Source organism: Hyalella azteca, unplaced genomic scaffold (assembly GCF_000764305.2).
Source record: "Hyalella azteca isolate HAZT.00-mixed unplaced genomic scaffold, Hazt_2.0.2 contig8433, whole genome shotgun sequence".
NCBI classification, from domain to species: domain Eukaryota; kingdom Metazoa; phylum Arthropoda; class Malacostraca; order Amphipoda; family Hyalellidae; genus Hyalella; species Hyalella azteca.
This window is the reverse complement of record NW_025938527.1, coordinates 3,133-22,363: the sequence shown is the minus strand read 5'-3', so window position 1 is coordinate 22,363 and position 19,231 is coordinate 3,133. Positions and strand designations below refer to the sequence as shown.

Genomic DNA, 19,231 nt, shown 5'->3' with positions numbered 1-19,231 from the left:
TTGCTAAAAATTTTATCGAAATTTTTATCACCGAAATCGCTTTCAGATACCATACAAGATATCGCCAATATTTTCATCATTATATAGCCATCACATTCACCATTCAACACCAGCAAAATCATTTAAAATTGAAAGTGTAGGCGATGAAGCGCAAGTCTATCGATCTCAGCAGCTAGTCGCGGTTGGCCCTCATTTTACAGAAATTAATGAAGAGCTAATGACATTAGAATCAGCTCGCTCCCATTGAGTGTGAGATTAGGTGCCGAGCCAGGCACTCGAGGCGTCATTTTCGATCATTTCTGGGGTTCCTTTATGATGACAGAGGCTCCGGCAGAGAACAAATCGACTTGTAACGATATTGGGAGCGCCGCAAAAAGGCCTGAGCTTCAAATGAACATCAATTTAGGTCTCGTTGACGACGTGACAACCAATCAACGAGCGGCTTCCGTCTTTTGTGTCTGGCGCAGTGCAATTACTGCGCAGGATTGGGCGCTGCTTTTTGTGGCGGAGGCGTCGCGCGCGAGCGGAGGCAGCGTGCCGTCGCTCGACCTAGTGCGCTTATGCCGATATTGATCAAGAATAATTACGAATACAATTCAACAGGAACAGAAGTTGAGAGCGAAATTTTGGTTAAATTTGAATGCACTTACGGGCACGTTTAAAGAATTAGAGTGGCACAACATCTGGAGACAATAGATGGAAATGAATTACATTCGTAGAGTGACCATCATAAACGTATATCACGCGTGCGGGAATTCACGCATTTCCAGACAGATTCGTGACCGCATTTTAATCCGATGCCACTAAACAATCAACCCTTACCCACCCAAAATAATAAGAGGACGGGTATTCACAAGCATTTAATGATCCGAAACAAGCAAAAATGATTCTAACTTAAGCAGAGAACAATAAGGAAATCGTCCCAAGAGATCTTCCGACTTAAGAACTTCCATACTTGTATATGACCCTTGTATACAACATAGGACAATTCCCAATTTAAAGCAAGTTGTATATAGTTCAATGAAAATGATCAAAGATGACCTTACTACCTACCGTTACATTTGTGATATGTCCTTGGATAGTACACGACTATTACCGTGAGCTGATCAACGTTTATAACGTAACAAATTGACCAAAATAGTTTGGAGCAAAATGGAGGAATGTGTCGAAAGTTAATCTCGAATGAAAGTTAGCATTCAAACTGGGAATAGACAGTCGATTTCGCTCCGACATCGTAACAAATAATTAACATACTATTATCATCAACTACTGTGCTCAATAGGTCGAGTCTATGGCAATTATATTTCCACTGAACATAAATCTAGAGTGAAGGCCAGAAACGTTAATTTAACACTTTGACACCGATTGCTTCATCTTGTACTATTATTTAATTTTTTGTACTGTTTTTAAACAGGGTTGCCAGACGGTCATTTTTTCCGGACAAATTCCGTGATTTAGTTTTTCACAATTGCGTTGGCCGTCTAAAATTTATGATAGGGGTACTTCCGAATTAAATTTTAAGTACTGCAAAAAGAAAATAAATGGAATTTTTATAGCGGAACCTACAAATAAACTAGTATATATTGAGATATCGGCCTTTTTAAAAATTCTCGGGTTTGGCCGATTTTAGGCAACCTGAATTATGTACCACTACGTCCTGGAGAAATACATTTTGTGGTACGCATATGTACCACTTCGGAGTCAACGTGTTAAACACAAAAAAGTGTAATCCATACTTGCAATCAATTCGATCAAAATTGAACGATCAAATCCACAACTAGAATGCAAATCCAAGTAAAATAAATTTACATTAATAAGCATAAATCGTTTAAAAAATTTTTCAGACAAAACTTTAATTTTTCGATTAAGAAACGCACTAATTTTTAGGTTTTTTTTTTAAATAACATTCAATGGAATCAATAAAATTTTATTGAAGCAAGCAATAACACAACAACAACATTAAACCAAGCAACAATCCACAGTACTCTTGATAACATAATTAAAACAAATTCTTGATTCGCATTAAGTTCAGGCTACATGAGAATTTTGTGACCTCACAAGTATGGCAACAATAACATTGCATATCATACGACAACAAGCCAATTAACAACTCGACTCTATTCAGTCTCAAATATTCTTCTTTGTAAAGAATCCAAAATATGAATGGTTTCCTCTTCTCGGTAAAATTAAAACAAAATAGATACTCGTGATTTCCAAGGATGAGTTCATCAAAAGATTTTTTAATCGGCAAGCGGTCATTATTTCGATTATATTTCGATTGCTGAACGGATCTCAACATTCAGCGATCAAGTTACTCGCTAAGAGAAACAAAAGCATAATATTATAAGCATACAATGTTCTCGCGGCGCGCATTGCAGAACAAAACATTTAATTTCGACTAAATATATAATAAGATATTAATGGGCTTTTCAGCTAAAAACGTTATAAATGTGCAAAAAACACAGAAAATAAACTCAATACACAATAAACCATAGAAACAAAGTAATAATAAAACAAGGCAGCGTAACACAAAACAATGCTGGCGATCTAAGGATAGATTATAATGTAGCAGAACCTAATGTTGTACATAAAATAATGAATAATAGTATACAGAGTATTGTAGCATATAGTGTATAATAGCATATAGAGTATTGTTGCACATAGCGTAAAATAATGCAAGGAGTATTTTTCCAAATAGTGCATTATAATATACTAGAAAAAACGCCCCTATAACCAAACCCTGAAAACACAAGAAAAGAATGCCCATAAAAAAATATTGCATGCAGATATCCAGTTAAAAAATAGAACAGCAAAAATAGGAAGCTAGTCATCTCTGTTGATAATCATAAGAATAATCAACGCAGGCAGACTTTACGTGGCCACTCAAGGGTAATCGTACAACTTGAGGTGTGAGTAGGTGGCAAGTTTACGAAAAAAAAACTACGCGACTTCAGATATTTTTCTCCAAGTTTACGTCAGGAAGTTATACGTCAGGAAGTTATACGTCAGGAAGTTATACGTCAGGAAGTGAAGCAAATTTTCTGGATCTTAGCTACAGTTTTGATGTCAACAGTTAAAAAAATTCGACAATTTTATCCCAAATATAGAATTTAACCTACTCAATCACAATGCCACTGCAAATTCGCCCGAAGGAAACATGCCCGAAGGAAACATGCCCGAAGAAAATTCACCCGAAACAAACTGATTCAGGATTAGTGATAATACTAAATACAAAAACCTATAGATGCTTGTCCAGTACGAAGCTCTGCCTAGTCAGGTTAAGATGATAGAACCTTCACACAATCATTAGAGGCTGATTCAGTCGCGTTATCAGTGGACTGCACTGTTCGAGTCGTGTAACGTTCGATACAAAAGTTCTTAGACCAGACCTGCGATTGTCTTATTACATGACAATCACAATCAACCAAGTACCCAAACCTCAGGAAAAGTTCAGGAAAAAGTTCTGCTGGCAGCAATGAAGAAGAGCGAGCAGTCATATGCCTGATTAAGGTGTCAAGACACATGAATCATTGCCCTCAAATAATGAAGCCCTTTCCAATTATCACCATTTTTTGTTCATGAAAATTCAATATAACCTTCGAAAGAAAAAATTTGTAATATATTTGCAGAAATGAGCGGATGTGAACATTTAAACATTGGTGTCCTTTGTTGAAGCATTCAGAAAACTCAGTCTTATTTTCAACACAATTTTGCAGCCTCCACTTCTGCTTTAGTCGTCGATGGCCGACCACCTCAAAAACTTTGGAGGAGACCGTTTCTCGAATCTTGCAGTATATTTCAATGCGGACAACACGACGGAACACGCTGGAATCTTGCAGTATTTTTCAGTGCGGACAACACGACGGAACACGCTGGAATCTTGCAGTATTTTTCAGTGCGGACAACACGACGGAACAAGTACCAATTTGAGGCTTGCAGCCTCGATGCGACTACCCGCTCCTGTGACGGCGACGGCGTCTCAGGCTGCAGCGCTAGTCCCGCCTGGCGCGCAGCACACGTCGTCTACGCTGGCGTCGTCTACGCTGGCCCCGCCGCCTCTGCCCCTGACCTTCAGGATTTAGAAAATAAAAATGAATTACGAATACTTCGCATTTGACGGACAGCACATGGAAATTATAACCAGAGTTAAGACGTCTATTTATCACAGAATAGAAAGAATAGCGTTGCAGATAATACGTATTGACGTAAATTCCTGCCTGTTAAAATTGAAGATTACAGCAAACAATTAGAATAATCAAAATTGCATCGTTTACAATTCAGATCGACTTGCAGTACAAGTCAAGCCTCTATTAAACGTGTGTATTTTTCATTTGAAGAAATAACTTGTATTATTTAATATTATTACCTATATTATTTTTACACTACAGAAACTAAAGATGCATGCCAAATAAACTAGCACACGTGCAAAAATATCAATAAAAGACGAGTTACCATACACAACATTCTTCACGACAGGGAGGTGAATATATTGTTTAAATAAATAAAATCGGAAAATCCATTCCGCAAGGTGTACGGATCCTACTTTTTAGGGCGATCCCCGAGCGAATAATGTATTTTCATTCAAAGGTTGTTTTTTCATGTTCAAAAAATAATATTTAAAGTGACCACTTAGTTAAAGATATTTTACTTTATTTTGGTTTTCTATTTCTCCGATAAGCACGTAACATTGAAGAGTGTGTTCGTTCTCAACATTCTCAAGAGTGTGTTCGTTCTCGGCAATTCTCAATGCAACATGCAGAGTTAGGCCCCTTTTAATTAAATTTTTTTAGAGCCTGACCGCGAAACAAACATAATCGGATACAATTGAAAAAAACAATTGAATTGTAAATAAAATACTGCAGTCATTTATGAACCTTGAACCCCTAAGGTTTAATCATTCAGATATAGGCGTCTCTCCTAAAAAAATTCGTTGAATAATTCGAACAAATAAAGTAAACAGATGAATAATTTCGAAATAGAAATCATCCGCTTTCGCACCGCGAAACACTTGCACACGAATTGCAAGGAGTTCAGAGGGACAAACATAAAGCTTGTGATGATGAGAAGATTTGCGTCGCCATTGCCGGTCTCCACCTGAAAATAGCAAAATTACAAGACCACACACTTCCCAAATTCAACACGTGATACCAACCCGATAATATAGGTCTTTTATCGAAAGTTATAACGGGCTAAGATATGAAGAAAGCAAGGAAAGTGGCAACCTACAGCGCCAGAGTGAAGGAAAATCCATACAAACTCGAAAAAAGCTTTCGTATAAAGATGGATGCAGACAAACCTGAACTCGGGAGTAGACGCAGTAAAAATAATTATGCAGTTGAAGGGAGTAAGCGAGGCCGCGGATCACTTGATGCTGGTAATACAAGAGCGTACGGCACAGATTATGTTACGTACTGCAGAAGGTAAATTGTCACACTTGAGCATTAAGAACGTACCTACTACAATAATATAGAAATCTTGTATTTCAGAAAAAAAAGCGTAGCATAAACAGGAAAGAATGCAACAATGAAGAAAACATCGGAAACTTGTACCGATGTTCTGGTGATTTGTTAAGCAAATCTTAACTTGAGCTGAAATTTCGAAGATTAACCGGTTTACTTATAACTCATTGACATACCCAACGAACTACAGTGATTAAGATTCTGGATTTTATGGAAGTACAGCAAGTAAGCGAAGCGGGCCACTGGGCAGGTGACTTTTTTGGTTAATTTTCAAGCTAAGGATTGTTTTCGAATTGTTCAAAAACGTCCATGACGGTAAAAAGAACACCATCTATATTGGTGGTAGATCTCGGGGCTTGCATTTGGTGTAAAAGAAAATCTTTGAATTCCTGCACAAAATGGAGGCGAATAAACTACTGCATGGGCGTTCACATATTAGAATAAGAACATAAACAAGCGAGTTCAATTGAGCAAGCAGAAGCCAATCAAAAGCCTCTCCTTTTCATATTACGGATAGGGAAAAAAATTCAATTGATTGCAAAAAGATCGAATTAGGTTTTAAGTAATCAGCACCAGTAAATGAAAATTTTTCTTAACACACACATGAGCTTAAATCGTTGACACGAAATTAACAATGGTTTTAATAATTTAATTATTGGGTAATATGCCGTGCTGATAAACAATGTCTTCAACCTTCTGTTTCAACATCGTGGCTCCTTCACTCCGGTTAACTCAACATTAGAGAGGAGGATACCAGATGCTTTGTTGATGTTGACAATATTTATGCCATATATAATATATATCTTGAAAACCTATAACACGCATTATGTGAATGTGCAGTAAATAATCAAACGGTGATATTTGGAACCATTCGGGTACCAAGCTACGAAATCCAGCTGCTAAAATTTTAGAAATTCTCATCATTTTGAACTAACTACAGTAGAAAAATATACGACCTTGCTGTAAACCTTCCTCAACTCGGCCAGCTCGCCGGAACACTTCCTAATACTGAAATTTGTACGTACAACAGCTAAGGGCTCGGGACACCACAAGCCGCACTGTTAGCATCGTTGACGCTCCGAGTATGAACATCTTCAAAAACAGACTAGACGAAGCTATGCAGGAGCATATGTTCAGTCTTAAAATGCCTAGCAAATTATATTACGGACCAGGCAATAAGTCCAGCAGCTATCTCAATCAATCGTCAGCTATGGAAAGATCGGGCTCCAAAGGCCGGATCCCTTGTGAATCAAGTCACGAAAAGTTCAAGAATCGGCAACAGGCCATGGGCCTATTTCTTCAGCGCCGACACTTCTATTCTATTCTATTCTATTCTAATTAACAATACTACGGCAATCAATCACAGAGTGCACCAGATATCTGATCAGGTAACCTCGAGTTTGACATCAATTTCTTAGGTGAACAGCAATTTTGAAAATACAACATGTTCAAGAATTTTTCGATTTTTCGAGAAGCTCTCTTCATTGTTCAAGAATTTAGCGACGTGTTCAATATTCTGACGCCATCTTCAGCTCTGACATGTTCAAATAATGGGCAAAACCCTTTGTTTCCCATGTAGAGACATTACATAAAAATATCCGGAATATCAGAATAAAATCTATTCTTTCATTACTTCAAATAGAAATAGTGAGGCACAACTCGGTATGTACATTTTGTTATGGGGCAGTGGAGACGACGAGCTGAGGCCGAGGTTTCGCCGGCCACACAAGAAATCATATAAATTCAGCATTGGAATTTAAAATAACAAGTCTGTAAATGTCGCCAAAGTTCGAGAAAACGCCGATACCTGACGACGACCACACTAATTTCTAATGAGAATCTCGCCAGGTAATTTCAAAAGCATTATTTAAAAATAATCGTACTTGCTTTACTTTATCGGCAAAATCAATACTTTGACAACTATTTGCCTTCAGCAACGTTTCACACATCAATAAGTTTTGAAAAAATTGTACAATCCACTCTAATACAATAATGACAATACAATAAACGAAACCTAATTTGCAACTCTTAATACTCAATTTTATTACGAGGGACCTTGACAACAATATTTAAGGCTATATGAGACTCAATACGAAATATTAACTGCCTTCTCGCAGGGATAATCAAAAAGTGCCTCAATCCTTGTGCTCAACAAACATGGATGCTAAGTTCACACAGAATATGCACGAGATAAAATATAAGATAAATATCTAAACTCGAAATATTGATGCTCATCGAACGCCAAGACACGCATCATAACACATTGTTCAGCGAACATCGAGCTCTGACTCATCATGACTCGCCTAACTCATCATAACCACGCCATCACAAGTAGTATCATAATTAAGTATTCATATAATAACATATATGAGCGTCCAGAGGTCTCTGATAACCATTGAACACTGACCTGCTGAATTGCCACTACCGAAGCAACTTCCACATTAAAGTAACTTTTGATTGTGATTATCTTTCGGCAGTTTTCAAGTCGCTGCATGTAAATGACCGACGCTACCGCAAAGTATAAAATTACAGTGAGATTAAATTCAACACCAATAGTTTCATTATTTAATAAGTAAGATTTTATCTGGAAATTGTTCTTGGCAACGTACGTTTACGCTCACAACGTTCCTGGTGAAGGTTTTCATGATGTGGAGAATCATTTGTGTTGCAGACACAAATAAACTCGAAGGCTTCTCGAAAAGCCTCACTTGAGGCTTTTTAATGGGAACGCGCAAGCCTTATGATGGTTCATGGGTGCTTCTTTGCTTACATTTCCCATATCTTTCCCCATAATATCTTAGCATTAGAACATGTGGAACATAGCCAGTCTCAGTCAAATACTTCTGCCAATATCACAGCTTATAATAGCACTACAGACACGGTCACATTATAACGTCATTATTACGGATTGCAAACAACGATGTCTGAACTAAAATTTTTACAAAAGGTTTTGAGAAAAACAAATGGTGCAAGGACCACAACTGAAGTGAAAGACACAAATATTTCTACGACTATGGACCACTTGATCAAAAAGTTGTTAGATGCGACAATGTTTACTTCAATTTGTAATGCAATAAAGCATGCACTATATGCCAGCTATTTCAAGTTATTATTATTAATTTGCAGCTAAAGAAGTTGAAGAAAAACTGATATTCACAAAGAAACGTCGAAATGTTAAAGCGGTTACGAAGCTCCCTACAAATTCATTAGAGAAACCTTTCCAACTCATTAATTGTAATAAAATTTTATATTTTTCAAAAGAGTTCATGAGGAGGTTCAACTTATCGACGTTTGCGGTGAAGTTCTGCAATAACAGGCGCATAGACAAAATGGGCCCGGTCAAGATGTTTTCCAAAGAGGGAATACAAGAAAATGGCTCAAATGAAGGTGGAGTTGTGTAAAGTATTCGTTCAAGAACCAAGATGATTTTCTAAAATTGAATAACGTAAGAATCAATTTCGACTCATCCCAGAGTCGAGTATCATGAAGTTTACAGCCCTGGGCCTACAGCAGCTGGGCCTATACTGTCAAAAAAAGTTAAGAGATCGTAAGTTTATCAGCCAACCATTGGCGGCCTTTCAAGCAAAATCCACCAATCATAGCCAAGAAAATAGAGCGTAAGGAATTACATTCACTTAGCGAATTTCGAAAGTATGGCCCCCTGGGATTCAGTAAATGGAATCGGAACCAAAAAGCTCCACACACACAAAGCCTCCCACACACAAAAATAGCATCGCGATCGCTGCTTGGCCCATTTGTATTCACTATTCTAGCCTCCCAACGGAATACATTAATTCCAACTTACGATAGATTCCATTGAAGAATTACTCCTGTCTTTGCCCGTCCCTTCCGTATACATAGCAAGAATTTTACGACGAGTTGTTTATCAAAGGTTCATCATGCATTGAGCCTGCCAATATAATGCATAGAAGGGTTAATTTTAATAAGATTATTGACGGACACAAAAACGTTATTGCGAGAGGATCAGATGCATGGCAAGTACAACTTTGAACTAAACTGAAAAAAGATTATTGAACAGTAGCAGAAAATTTTAAACAAGGTTAGTTTGCATTCAATAGCGGCACATAACACAAAGTTACACATAAGTACACAACGAAAATCGTGAACGCTACCTGTACTCAGCCAAAATCAATGTAAAGACATTTATGTGGAATTAAACCGCGTATTTGCATTAAAAAAAATAAAATCTAAAAATAAAAAACGTAACAAATTATCATAATTCAAGTGACAGCAATTATTTCGAACTATTATGACGTCGACATTCCAGCAAGTCACGAGGCCAGGATCTGAGGGGCCAGAATTGAAAGCGCAACTCACGGATTTTTGTACATTTCAATAAACTTCTTGCGACGGATCCTTTGCCTCATGCGGTAGAGGAGGTAGAGCAGGCCCACAGTGAGGGTCGTGATGCTGTATAGGAGCATACACGTACTGATCTCACTCAAGCTGCGAAAAATTGACTCTTTAGACTCGCTCTGAGCATCATCGTCCACGACTTTAACCACGTTGGCATCTCCACCAAACGAAGCGTCAAAATCACGCTGATCAATCAGCAGGCGCGAGTCTTGTGTATTCTTACCCATGTAAACTTTGTCCAGATCTTGCATGCGCGAAGCTCGGGAAATGCCCTTGAGAGACAGAGCGTCCTTGGAATACACTGCATTGAGGTACTGAAGAACCCGCAACGGCCTGAAAGATTCCCTGGATCCTGGCCGGGTCCAGCATTGGGGGCACGATGAGCGAGGCGGGTACTGCACCTTCGGCACCAGAGGGTCTTCAGACTGCGTGCCCGCCGTGCGCTTATTGACTTTATTGTGAGCTTTCCAGAGCCAAAGCACGGCGGCGTCCAAAGACTCGACTGATGCGGCTGCATCCTCAATGTACATCTCTTGGAAATGTTGGGAACATTCAGAACACGAGAAGAAGTACTTCACAAAGCCATGGATGGCTGACAGCGTCTCCAGTGGGTCAGGTGTTGGGTCTCGAGGAACGATGCTTGCGGCGCTAGAAAGCAAAAGATGAAAAGTTGTCCACAGACCACAAGGAAAGCCCCTCAGATGAGGCTGACTGCCCCTACAGCCAATCCAAGCTTGCTGTGGAGGTAACATTCCGTGCTGCTCTGCTCTCTGCATGGCGGCGGAGTATTCGTCATATGTCATCGAATTTTCATACGCCCCGATACTTTTGTTCAAGTCAGAGAGAAAAGCGTGAACCTTTGGTCTAGCAGGAAGATACTTTGTGAGTACAGACAGAAAATTCTTCAAGGCCGCAAGGCGCTCCCCAGATATAATGCGGTGCAAGGCGACCTCCTGACGCAGGGCGATGCCCACTGCATTTTCGACATCCACCAGGAAGATAGTGGGCTTGTCAGAAGAGGGCTTAACAAGACCGTCGTTGACTCCAGCACCTACGCCGGCCTCCCCTTCCCTCATCGCGTTTTCTGAAACAAACAATTCCGTTTAACCAACAGCGGGCAATCAACTAACTACTGGCAGTACTGCTACTACCGCTACCGCCGCCCACGACAAACCACTGTCGCGCAGCTCAAAGGTCCTGACGCAATGTATATGGCACGACTGCCCAATGCGTACTGCCTCGTAAATAGAAGTTATCCAGAGGGTGGTACATTAAAATCCTACACATAAATAATTAAAAAGCACGTAAGTTTGGAACGAATGTTTCCGGTCGTTCACACATACTTCCAAAAAAGCAAGTTGTGCACAACACCCTGGAAAAGCCAGGTACTATTTTATCCACCAGCATTGGGTCAATGGCTGAGTTGACCATGAACTGAGCTTCCCCAATTAACTCTCACAACTTCAGTCCCGAGCAGAACCAAGCAAGATAGATCAATTGTGTACTTATGAAAGTTTGCATATGGGTAACTTAGTTTATTTGTTGAAGCCTTGCAGCGCTAATATATGAAATAATTTCAACAAACCGAGATTCCCAAACATCCGAAGTATGATGCTAAAACATTTGCGAGTGGCACCCACCTTCCACATGGAGTTTTTTGGAAGGCAGTTTCTGCACATCAAGACCCAAAGCCTCAATGACTTCGTCGATGATTTCCTGCAGAGAAGTGAAGTTTTTCTCGATCACACGCGGCTGCTGGGTCCTGTGTACGAGCACCACGACAGGCAAGGCAGACTCCGGCGGTAACTCCATGTCCTTCAAGAAGCCCGCATCACGCTTCATCATTTGCAGAATTATGTCCTGTACAAAAATTAGGCAATGATATAGAAATAATCATAATGCAATCTTCATATCCAGCCAAAAATAACATAAAACGGTTAATATGTACGCACATTTTACTAAAGCCGAAGTTTAAATTAACTGCTAAACATAATCAAGTAAAAAGCAAGGAAGTTTTTTACATCCGCACGCACTGCTGAGGGTCCCTTGAAAAAAAGTGTCGGAGATTCATGAAAATAACATTCTGAGCGATGATCAATTAAATGACTGTCCTCGTAGTTTCCAGTAGTTCTAGCGTCACTCTGAATAACGAGAAGTATTTTTCATGCAAAAATTATGCCTGAAACCAAAATTCAGAAGAAGAAATCGGACCACACTCCGAAGAAGTGTGAATTAGCTAAATGAGAAGCCAAATAAGGGCATTTTGCACTAATCAAAATAGAAGGTTTTCCAAATATATTTCTGTGTATATTTCTGCGTATATTTCGCAAATATTTTTTTTGCGTCACTACTCGTGACGCAATTTACTAAGCTGACCACAACTAATTCAGAATTCTTAACTAATTTTAGTGACAATTTTTGAAGAATAAATGTCATCTGTAAAATCTATAGGTAATCTTTGAAATTATGCATACAAGAAAGCAATCAGTGATTCGATCCATACGAGCTTCATAGAATAAAGATATTGTAGTGCCTTGTTGACCATAGTTTTGAACGATCTAAATCATCAAACAATTTTGATGATTTCACAACATGCACACGCAACAACAAATCATGCACAATTTTACATTGTAACATTAGTGTAGTTTCAAGATTATTTCCTATTTAATCTAAATTCCCACTGGCGAATTCGTTCCCCTTTCCTTTAATTATTCATCAACGGGTTTGTGTGCTGCCGGGTGTGGCCCCAAGTGCACTGTCAAGCATGGGTTTTGCATGCCTTTTAAGCAAGTTAAAGTAGGCTGGTAGATAGTGAAAGCTAAGGTTTGTCTGAAATAGTTCAGCAACGAGCCTATGTACTGCTTGTGTGTTATGTAGGAGTTTCTTAACACAGTCCGTATGTGAAGGTGACAATTTCTGTCATATATTTGTTTGATTTTGTTCAATGTGGTTTGTATTGCTTTAATAAAACCAGCTCTTAAGCTTATAATGCAACTAGGCACTAGAGTGTTACATGCCTTAGCATAAGCTAGTGTTGATGTGGACACAAACTCATCTACATAGCTTTGATTTTGCATGTTGTCTGGTTTATCGGATTCACTGTGCCAGTAAAGGTTGTCTGATCTACCTGATTCTCTAAATTCTCACAGGAGACCAACTAACAGATCTCAAAATCCACACAGGGGATTTCGAGATCTCGCGTTCATACCATCCTGGTATCACTCGTTCTCCTCCTCCACGGAGGGCGATCAGGCTGAAAACTGTTTTTTGCCTATCCTGTGCTCGCTATTTTCGATTTATCAATCAAGTACCAGTAGTAGCAGCCTTTTTATCTCCTGATTGTCTTCTGAAACTCGAAGTTAGCAGAGACTTGAATGAGCTGATTCTAGTGAGCAGATTTTCACACGGCGAGACTGATTTCGTTTAAACTCAAACATAAGGTATTGCAAAGCATAAGGGTTAACGAGTCATAAGTCGATTTGAAACGATTTTAAAACCTAAATTTGTTGACCACTGAATTTTACTTTTTTGCCGTTAGACGGACGCTGTAGTAAGAATTAATGTGCAGAAACTGAGTCCTAATTTCAATTATCAAAAGTATTAAATCCTTACAGTTGCTGAAAGAGAGAGCAAACAATACGTAGTAAAACACCAGACATGATGGTTCACAGTACAGAATAAAATATGTATTAAATCTACACATGCCAACTGACTAAAACGATCCGCTTGGGGCTCTAAGCAATAGAAGTGAATGTGTAAATAAATAAAACAAATCACACTTGCCCATTTCAAACTCGTACCACTAAGCTATAATGCACAAGTATGAATAAAAAATCTTGCCACAATTTTTCAATCTCATGTTTGAAGATCAACCAAACAATAAATCAAAATGGAGCGTTGTCAGATAGAGCTGCTACATAGTGAGCATGCAAGTTAAGAATGAGGAAGTTGAGTTCAGTTTGATCCTCGAAAGGTTAGTTTAGGGTATTACTATTTATCGTATTATTTTTTGGGATATTACACTTTTTTAATATAGGGTATTAGGATTTAGGACATTTTGATTTAGCTTATCATTATTTATAAAGTGATATTCTATAGGTCTTTAGGTCAGGGTAACGTGGGCACACGGCTCACGTTGCGGAAGTGTCCAAGATCCATGATGAGTTGCTGGGCGTATCCTTCCCTTCCTACGAACACCACGCCATCGCTCACGTCCAGCCCAGCGCTGCTCAGCAGCTCCTGCTCGCTGCCCCTGCACAACAACAACATCGTCAAGACGAGGCAAGATATCTTGCCATGCATATGTAGTCATGCAATCCATATGAAATTAACAAAGAATTTGAAATGAGTTAGTTAGTTAGTTTAGTGGCCAAATGTTTACTAGAGCTTCAGCTATTTAGCTATCTCGCACTGAAAGTCAAGATGAACATCACCATAGAGGTGGAAGGTCTCAATAATTCATCACCCACAAGGGGCGGAAGGTCTCAGATGTCCAGCCCGCTGAAGCTGGCTCAAAGGAATTTGAAATGAGTTTCATGATAGAATCATGTACGATTAATAAAATTAAACTGATATGGTTAAATGGAATGGTCCTGGACAACCTTTAAACTTTACACGTCGGTAGTAATTTCAACCAAATGGTTCAGTGCATTGCCGTTGCGAGAAAATGTCACATTCCATAGAGCATTGAATGAAACTGAAATAATTTTTTAGTGGCAAACAAAATATTCCGGATGTTTCGCAATTTGAATACCTAGTGATAGTTTATTAAGCTATTAATTTCAATTCTCTTCAATTACATTCAATCTGTATTTAAGAAAAGAAAGATTTGGAACAAATACCCTTAAAGTGATGAATAGATTGATAAATGGAGAGAAAATAAATCCATTAACATCGCGGAAGTAAACCGATCATGCAATAAAAATTCCAATTCCAGGAAGAAGACTTCATTGAAGGATTCATTTGTCTTTATTGAAGGATTCCCATTTCCATGACAGAAGCAATGTTTTAGTAAAAATAATATGTCTAAAAACAGGGTTTGGAGAAAAGAGTTAGAAGAATAAAATGAATCAGATGAATCAGTCAATGTAGTACTTGCTACAAGTTTGACTGCATCTCATGATAGTTTCCTGGAACATGATCTGGATTTATATTACATTACAATCTAGATCATAATTTTGGTACATTATAGTCTGCTCGTGTTCCACCAGTCACATTTATGTTCAATAAGCTCCCTGCTCTTCGAAGACCTATAAGCCCCCAAGTCTCTCTTTTCATCCGAATTCTTGGACTCACCAGATATACTCAGCCAGCACCAACAAGGGCTCCTCAAACAAAGTCATCACGGCCACTAACATAGTAACCATCACACGCCCAATTCTCTACAACTCGGTCTCAATCTGGTATATCCAATATACCCGTCCCGTTGTCCCTCCCAAGAATGCAAGTCATCCATAACCCAGCCTTGAAGGTATTGCCGACCATGCAGCGATGAACGCTGGGAACAACAGGGTCCTGACTTCCCCACCACCTTTGATAGCGCCCGAAGGAAACCCTGCTCCTTCACCCCTATCACTCAAAAATGGCTCAGGTACGGTAAGGCTTCTGCAGTCACAATGCATACCAATTTTTTAGGCTCTCTGAGTAAGGCCTGCCCAGCACACTCTCTGAGTATGGCCTGCCCAGAGTGCAGTTATCCTCTACACTCTACAGCATATCTTCTCCTGCCCGTCCTCTCCATCCTCTCTCTGGGACAGCCCTCCAAGCTGCGGCCTTTTTAGCCTTCCTCCCATCACTTGCCCACCTTCCTCCTATCTTTGTCGCCCTCCTCTGCTCACCTTTCAAGCCACCTCCTTATCTCACTACGAAATATCAGACTTCAAATTCCAAGCCTATAGGACTCAACACAACAATGTCAACATCCAGACTTTCGGGTCACCTCTAGCAGCAATATTGATTCAGTTGGGATAATTCACTTGCAGCCGCATCAGCGATGAAATCATAAATGAATACTATGGTCAATGACCATGTTCATATATAGGTATTCAATAAAATTACACATTTGAACAGGTGATAATTCTGGCAAGACCTAAAATAGCTAGAAGCACTTACGAGAATGGCTGCAGATTGACCCAGGAGGCAGACCCATTGCCTGCAGCCTGCTGTGCTGCCAGGTACTGAACAAGCCCTGCCCGTAGGCTGGGTACAGTGCGCTCCGTCTGCAGCTGGACACCTACATCACCCTGTATTACATAAGCTCTATTTATACAACAATTACAGTGAGAACAATGTCTGCCTGATGAGCACAAATGCAATTCATCTTGACCAAACACAATTCCAAGTTTATCGAGGTGAAACTTTTAGCATTTAAATTCATTTTATCCTGAATATTTGTGATTTATTTCAATATATATATACCTATATATACCTATATACTCATAACAAATATGATAACACATTTCTGAATTAAACAAAAATATAAAATGGACTTTCTTTGCAAAGTAAGAATGCATGCAACGACTTCAAACACAAAAACTGTGATCAAAATCAAACTACACTGACACTGCACCAAAACATAAACATTCTGGGAATATATACTCTTTATTAAATGTATGACACATCTTGCACTCCTTACTGTTAGCATTGCCATAGTTCAATAGTAAGGAATATCTATCGAATATTATAATTGATAGCACATAATAGCAATGCCATTATGTTCAATAGAAAAGTTCAGTGGTAGGTATGTATAAATATAATTTATGGTGGTGTTCATAAGAGTTCAATTGACATTCTTACCTTGGATAAATTGCGTGGTAGGAATGATAGTGTTGGGTAGCTAAATACTTCGTATTGTCGACACAATCCTGTGTTAGCTTCATCAGCACAGTTCAACACAGCAAGCTTGACAGTGTGATCCCAGTCTTGAAAATAAAAAAGTCTTAAAATTAATAGTTACCAAGATTTTAAGATCAAAAATTAGACAAATTTGTACATCATTTATTGTCATTCTTATACTAAATTCCATCAGACACCTATCTTAGCAGAATCAATCATAATTTAAAACAACATTATTGGTTGTGGCACAATCAAAACACTCATATTCATATTATATATTTCATCTACTTTAAACAAGTAGTGAGAAGGTTAGCTCTATTTGGAAGAAATGACACTTCAAGCAGCTGGTGCTAATACATTCAAGATTGCAGAAAAATAGATATAGGTAATGCATTTAATGGTACTGATAAAAATAACTTTGCAGTTTAAATTTAAAAATGTAAGATTTGAAATTGCCCCATAAAGAACCATTTATCATTATTTTTAGGTTATAACTTGAAAAAGAAAATTTTCAGTCTAAATAATATTCCTTCATTATCATATCATTATTTTCTTATTTAAAATACAAGTAACTACAATTTACAATACATAGGTAAATATTAATGACAAAGTCAATACAGCCAACATTCTAGGAGACTTTGATTTCCTATTGAATGTGTTTATATTAAGTTCATTGAGATGTGATTTGACTGATGGTAGAGCCGAGTCAAGCAAAAGTAACTCAACATTAGTTGGTGGTTTCCAGTGATGCTGTTAAATGGGGGCGTGTTCCATATTTAGCTTGTGGGCAAGTTTCTGAGAGCCTGTCATATTTGCTGTGCAACAGTGCTTTAAGGTAAGCCAAGTTAGTGGATAAAGGGATACAATTGAGTATTATGAAGTATGATATAGAACAATTTTTACTACGTACTTCTCAGGCACTTTGAGGAACAGTTTTGGGAGGCTCAGCCAGGACTAGTGTGGTCATGCAGAGCAGAGGCAGAAGACTTGGTGTATTAAGGACTATTCATTTTGAGTATTTCTGTACAACTTTGACATGAAATTGTTTGTGTGCTGCCGGGTGTGGCCCCAAGTGCACTGTCAAGCATGGGTTTTGCATGCCTTTTAAGCAAGTTAAAGTAGGCTGGTAGATAGTGAAAGCTAAGGTTTGTCTGAAATAGTTCAGCAACGAGCCTATGTACTGCTTGTGTGTTATGTAGGAGTTTCTTAACACAGTCCGTATGTGAAGGTGACAATTTCTGTCATATATATGTTTGGTTTTGTTCAGTGTGGTTTGTATTGCTTTAATAAAACCAGCTCTTAAGCTTATAATGCAACTAGGCACTAGAGTGTTACATGTGTTGGCATAAGCTAGTCTTGATGTGGATATAAACTCATCTACATAGCTTTGATTTTACATGTTGTCTGATGTATCTGAGTCACTATGCATGTAAAGGTTGTAAAGTGTTGTAAAGAGATCTATTACTGAAATTTATTGGATATCTTTGGAGGATAAGGGCTCACTATAGCTATGTGCAAATAATATATATGTACTCTTTAATATTGGCATTGTGTTAACCCTGTTTCAACAGGACAAAATTCATAAAAAAATCTCAAGTAAAATACCAGATTTCATAATAAATTAAGCAGAAAACAAGCAAATTATAATAATTGTTAGTAAATCAACTTGAACACAGAAGCATAGAAGAGAATAAAACTCACCAGAAATGTTCTTGGCAAAAATTTTGAATTGAGGGGCAAAAGCAATGCAGTGTCCACAATAAGAGCTGTAGAACTGCACAAGCCAGGCATGATCCTTGCCCAGCAGGGTCTCATAGAAGTTGTTCAAATCCAATACTGTTACCAAGTCAGTTTCATTGTAAAGAGATTTTGTTGTTCGGTCAGCAGCTAATGGGTTCCCAGCAACATTCACATACCCAACAAATAAAGTAAAGCATAAAATTCCTATTATGCTCATTGCAGTGCAAGAGGAATGTGCCAAAACTCACAATAATTTAAATTTAATGTGAATGTCGAATTAGCAGTTTAAGACAACTTCACCTGAAAAAAAGCATATGAGCTGTAACATATTTAAATTTGTCAGTTAAATCAAACTTCACCTAACAAAAGGCACATGATTTGCAGAATATCAAGGATAACTTTTGGCAACTATAACAAGTCCAAATAAATGGGATTTAGATTTCTATTTGCAAAGGATGCTGAACAGGGAAAACTTGAACTTGCTTGGAATTCAATGTTGAACAATAGCAAAGAAATAATTCAGAATGTAAACAAATTCTCACACAACCATGTCTCATTTGAATAAAATTGTGCAAAAAAAATTTAGAGACATATGGCAATTAAAGATGCCAATAACCTTGCCAGCAACATTAAAGTTGCCTTTCTTCAATAAAAATGCTTAATTTTATAAACAAAACTGAAATGCAACTTTCTTGTGTGATCAAAACAGCTTTGTAGTATCATGCCAGGTGCAGACTTTGCAAATGCATCACCAAGATATGGTTTTTAAACTCAAAACATAGCCAGCAGTATTTGGGATGAGTTGCCACATTACCAAGAAG

General features: G+C 38.3%; 1 protein-coding gene across 3 annotated transcripts; it reads right to left on the bottom strand.

Moving 5' to 3' along the window:
- Positions 1-1,913: 1,913 nt before the first annotated feature.
- On the bottom strand, positions 1,914-18,729 carry LOC108672427 (sulfhydryl oxidase 2). Of its 3 annotated transcripts, XR_001930892.2 has the most exons (8): positions 18,372-18,729; positions 16,632-16,756; positions 15,948-16,078; positions 13,971-14,088; positions 11,477-11,696; positions 9,798-10,920; positions 9,265-9,369; positions 4,005-4,069 (listed from the first exon to the last, which is right to left on the bottom strand). XR_001930892.2 is itself a non-coding variant. In XM_018160078.2 (7 exons), exons 1-7 carry the CDS (start codon positions 18,625-18,627, stop codon positions 3,993-3,995), a joined length of 1,788 nt encoding a protein of 595 aa, XP_018015567.1. In that variant the 5' UTR covers positions 18,628-18,729; the 3' UTR covers positions 1,914-3,992. The 3 variants fall into 3 exon arrangements, 2 of the variants coding, with proteins under 2 accessions (XP_018015567.1, XP_018015566.1); XM_018160078.2 differs by lacking the exon at positions 9,265-9,369 and having other exon boundaries at positions 1,914-4,069; positions 10,060-10,920; XM_018160077.2 differs by lacking the exon at positions 4,005-4,069 and having other exon boundaries at positions 9,076-9,369.
- Between the last annotated feature and the right edge of the window lie 502 nt (positions 18,730-19,231).

Coding starts and splice junctions, on each gene's coding strand:
- LOC108672427 (XM_018160077.2), bottom strand. CDS start 18,627: ATGAGCATAATAGGAATTTTATGCTTTACTTTATTTGTTGGGTATGTG. Junction 16,079..16,631: donor TACCACGCAATTTATCCAAG/GTAAGAATGTCA, acceptor TATGTAATACAG/GGTGATGTAGGTGTCCAGCT. Junction 10,921..11,476: donor CAAAAAACTCCATGTGGAAG/GTGGGTGCCACT, acceptor TGTTTGTTTCAG/AAAACGCGATGAGGGAAGGG.